Here is a 4452-nt window from a genome sequence, read left to right as displayed (position 1 = left end):
CAGGCGGCTATAAATACCACTGCTGCTATGAATATACCAGCTTCCTCTCTGAGCATCCCTTGTTCTTGCTCTCACTGCATCCTACCATCCATCCAGCGATTGCACTGCAAACAGCCCCCACCACACCCCATCCCACCAAGTCAATTTCTCTCACCCTCTCGCAAATGTTATTCTGATGACCTTGTATTATTCACCCTCACATGGCTTGCATGCACACACACAAACACGGTGATGGATGCGATAAGCCACCAACATCGACGCACACAGACACCGACAGACAGACATGTTTGCTGTCGGTGATGCAGGATGCAGAGCGTCACGAGCAGCTTACACTCATTACAAGTGCTGCAGACAAATACATTCTTCAATTATATGCCTGATGCTGCTAAAATTAGAGGTCACGGTGAGTGACACCTTTTCCACCATAATGGAATCATTCATCACCTTGTGTGACGGATTTATTATTCAAGGGTGTTCCCCGCACTGGATGCAGTGTAATAAACTTGAACTGGGAAATGCTGCATTTTACACGCATGCGGCGGGAAGTACACTTTGCACTTGGACTGTGTGCATTGTCCACATTATCACAGCGGTGTGGCTCTGCAACATTGTCTGGGAAGGAGGTCACCAACATCTGGTGCAGGCGCCTCATATGTGCACCGAGGGTACACTTAAACAGAATCAAATCTTCCGCTGCAGGCTATATAGCATGTCACGCGCGTAATTAATCCGCAGATTGCCCGGCAACGTGCTCTAGCTCCGTAAATGACACGAAGCATCCAAGATGCCCAAATCCAGGAAGGGGAAGATACTCTCTGACTAATTTTATTTTGATTGTCAACATATTACTGCAGACCCTTATGAAGTGAGTTTAGTCTATTTTGTGGTCATGCACTGCTGCTTTTTAGTATTGTATGAAAGCATATTGTGTGTGTGTTGACAATTGCTTAGTTTCCATGTTGGAGTTAGTTGTTGATTTCCAGAATGTGTCTGTATGTAAGACCGCTCAGATCGTTTGAATTTACATAATGCCTCAGCCTACGTTTCTCCGCTTGTGAGCGCTTGGGTGGGCTAAAGGGCAAGCAGAGTTGCAGCAATAGAAAGCATTAGCTAACAGTGTTCTTAACTGACAGTCGTATTTAGTGTTAACATTTGATAATTTTGCATTTACATTTTGTGCAAATCAGTTTGGCAGTGCGATGAAGCTGTCAACGTGGGGTAATTGTATTGGGCAATGAGCCAAATGCATAAAAGTTTAATTTGCTGACAAAAAGAGAAGAAATAAATGCTTTATACTTTTACTTTGTCTTCATGGAACCTCAGTTTTTTTCCTTCAAACTCTGGACTGTTTGACCACAAGTTGAGCTTGCTGAGCAAAAACTATACGCTGTACTCTAAGCGACTGGAGGTAAAAGGATTGATCAATGTGAAGGGCTACAAGCTTCTGAAATAAGACATTTGCTCAATTTATTTGGGGTCATTCATCTTTGATATCCTTGTCTCGAGCAACCCTAAGGCTTTATCATGGATTACAAATACAATATGCATTGAAGTACAGTGTATATATATTTTAGTGCTGTAATTTCCAAATGTACACCAATGCAAGTGTTATTTATAAAAGAATATCAACAAAAAATAAGTTACAGCTCAAGATGATGAGTGTTGTTTCTTTTTTTTTTTTTTTTAATAGGAACCTATAACACTATTGTGACTGTACATGTGTGTGTGCTTGAGTAACCGTGATTAAAGACTGATCCCTCTTGGCTGCTGTCAGTGCAAGTGCTGCTTGCAGGTCCACTGCAGTATGTGCATGTGTCTTCAGTGAGTGCTTGAGGGCTTTGTGCAGGTCCTCGGGGGAAAGCAGGTGGAGGCGCAGCAGAGAGTCGAGCAGCTGGGTGCGAGCATTCCCAATGAAAGCGTGTGACAGGAATGAGGAGAGGCCTCCCCCAGTTTTTGTTGTGTAGAGCGGGACTCGGACCATCCCAAGGACCTTGCCATAAGAGAGAAAAGAAAGAGGTGATGAGGAACTGAGCATGGGGTTGGGTAAATGGCTGAAATCTATCATTCTGGTGCGAACAGGTCACACTACCTCCTGGCCGTGATCACTCGCTGTGGATAGCGACGCTTGCTCGACCTCCCTAATCTGCTCCTCTGTTAGCTTCTTCACATAGAAGTGAGTGATGAGACGGGAGGGCGAGGGGGAGGTTACAGGGGCAAGGCGAGCATCCACATGATCGTCTTCGGATATAGAAAGGGCCACACCCAGCTCCTCCTGTAATTCCCTACAAAGCCCCGCCTCCAGGCTCTCGTTTGATTGATTAACAAACCTAAATGGGTGGGAGGATAGATGATCAAAGGTTAGGAATAAAATACAAGTAGACATCAACAATTGCGGGCATGTTGCTCCTCACTTGGGTTTAAATCAATATGGAAAACGGACTGATTGGGTTAGGGTTGAAGCGTCAGGCCAATGAAGTTGAAGGCCAATGGATGAAGTGTTTAACTCATGTGCCACCAGTCATGCCCTGACAATAAAGGGCATACTATTCTATCAGCCTTTTAAGATTCACCTTGAAAAAAGGCATTTCTATTCCACTAGTATTTGTACAATGGCAATGTGTGAACGTTTGCTCGAGTTTATATCATGTGACAGGGATTGTGTGTGTATGTGTGTGTCATTAAAAAGGATTCTTAGGCACATGAAGGGATGAACCTAAACCAGAACGAGGAGAGACTCACCCGCCAGGGAAACCCAGCAGACCATCAAAGCGCATCTGCATCTGTGGGATGTGACAAGACAGATACAACACACACACTCACACACCTATTCTTCCAAACATGTTTAATACACAAAAAAACTAATGGAGAGAATTTGCTTAAAAAATGTGTAGGATTTTGCTAATGCATAAAAAACATCTGCTTTACACATTTTTCCTCCTCACCAGTATGATATGTTTGATGGGCGTTCTACCGAAAAGCAGACTTTTGGTGTCTGAGTAGAGCATCACATGACACGCGTGTCTGTAGCCTGAGCAGGCCAATGCCTCCGCCCTTGACACCTGTCCATTCGCTATCTATGAGTACACAAGTAAAACACAGTGTACTGAAACACAATATTAGCCACGTCACATATCCCTCAACGTAGCCCCTCTGCTATGCGGTGGCTCCAAGACATCATTCAAGTCCTTATATTGCGCTCCGCATGTCACACTCAAGCTTTTACAAAGACTTGTGTAAAATGAAGCTGAGAATGTGTCAATCCAGAAAGCACCCAGGAAGGGCTGTCTAGATGGACTGCTTATTCACCTCCTGGTGGTACGGGGGTTTAGCAGTAAGTCCCTGCTCCACATTCAATCATTCAACATTAACAATAATTCAAACATAACAAACCAACAAAATCCTTTTCTCCATTCCCACAGACGTTTTGTTGGTTGAAGATAAAAGAGGAGCAAGTCAAAATCCCCTTTCACCAGTTGATCAGATGTCAATCACAATATGTATGATGCATGTCTGCTAGAATCGATGAACAGATAGATAAGCCTAAAACCTTAATTTTATTTTGATTTTACACCCTTTGAAATATCCTTTTAAATCGTTTGAAAATATCAGACTTGTTTTTTAAATTTGTTGAAGTCGTATTCAATTGTCATATTCAAAATGTGTCTGTATAGTTTGTTTAAATACAGTTTATCGGGGGAACAAACAGATACATTTAATGTCACCACCAGATAGGATCAAGCTACGGTATATGTGATTGTCAGTCTGGTTTTGAAGGCTTCAACTCCCCTCTATAAATTTTTCGCTGATTTCTATCACTCTCTTCCCATCGTTCCGAACCACTAGCCTCACTCAAAGCTCGTGTCCCTCTTCCGTTCTCCCTAACTTTCCAACCTCCGTCTGTTTGTTCCGTGCATTCGCCACTCGACTGCTTAAGAAAACTCACTTGCGCCATCTTCTTTCCCCCTTTTATTCTTCTCCTGTCCGTCTTCTTCCTCTTTTGTGGTCTTTAACAGCGGTTGACATACGTTGCGTTGCATTAGCGCCATCTGTTGGTTCTTTTGCACTGCAAAGTGCATGAGCGTCAGCTGTTGGTCATTTTGCACTGCAAAGTGCATGAGCGCCATCTGTTGGTCGTTTTGCACTGCAAAGTGCATGAGCGCCATCTGTTGGTTCTTTTGCACTCCACAGTATATTTACAATCAAATTCTTGTCAGAATTCCTGTTTTGGAGCTCGCCTAGAATGCTCTTGATTGTTTTGCCTTTGACCCTTGCTGCTTTTATTCCAACATCATCTTCTTCCTTTGCTCATTTTATTTTATGTCTGGTAATTTTATGTTCCATGTTTGATTCTTCTGACATCTGTCGGACTAAAGTTAAAGTCCCAATGATCATCGTCACACACACATCTGGGTGTGGCGAAATTTGTCCTCTGCATTTAAAGTCAAAGTCAAA

The 4452-nt window shown here is 43.1% G+C and overlaps 1 protein-coding gene across 2 annotated transcripts; it reads right to left on the bottom strand.

Moving 5' to 3' along the window:
* Positions 1–1442: 1442 nt before the first annotated feature.
* On the bottom strand, positions 1443–4096 carry zgc:103759 (U8 snoRNA-decapping enzyme). 2 transcript variants are annotated; one of them, XM_049753046.1, is made up of 5 exons: positions 3944–4096; positions 2943–3074; positions 2740–2780; positions 2090–2327; positions 1443–1990 (listed from the first exon to the last, which is right to left on the bottom strand). In XM_049753046.1, exons 1-5 carry the CDS (start codon positions 3950–3952, stop codon positions 1703–1705), a joined length of 708 nt encoding a protein of 235 aa, XP_049609003.1. In that variant the 5' UTR covers positions 3953–4096; the 3' UTR covers positions 1443–1702. The 2 variants fall into 2 exon arrangements, with proteins under 2 accessions (XP_049609003.1, XP_049609002.1); XM_049753045.1 differs by lacking the exon at positions 3944–4096 and adding an exon at positions 3391–3937.
* Between the last annotated feature and the right edge of the window lie 356 nt (positions 4097–4452).

The sequence above is a fragment of the Syngnathus scovelli genome, chromosome 2 (genome assembly GCF_024217435.2).
Source record: "Syngnathus scovelli strain Florida chromosome 2, RoL_Ssco_1.2, whole genome shotgun sequence".
NCBI lineage: Eukaryota > Metazoa > Chordata > Actinopteri > Syngnathiformes > Syngnathidae > Syngnathus > Syngnathus scovelli.
Note: the sequence above shows the minus strand (reverse complement) of the source record. Positions and strands in the feature narration are given on the sequence as shown.

Bases quoted from the DNA above. Each gene is read 5' to 3' on its own strand.
- zgc:103759 (XM_049753045.1), bottom strand. From the start codon at position 3,411: ATGGAGAAAAGGATTTTGTTG. The intron at 3,075-3,390 runs GTTTGTTATGTT...GTGTACTCATAG, and splicing joins TGGAGAAAAGGATTTTGTTG to ATAGCGAATGGACAGGTGTC. The intron at 2,328-2,739 runs GTGAGTCTCTCC...CCACCCATTTAG, and splicing joins CTGCTGGGTTTCCCTGGCGG to GTTTGTTAATCAATCAAACG.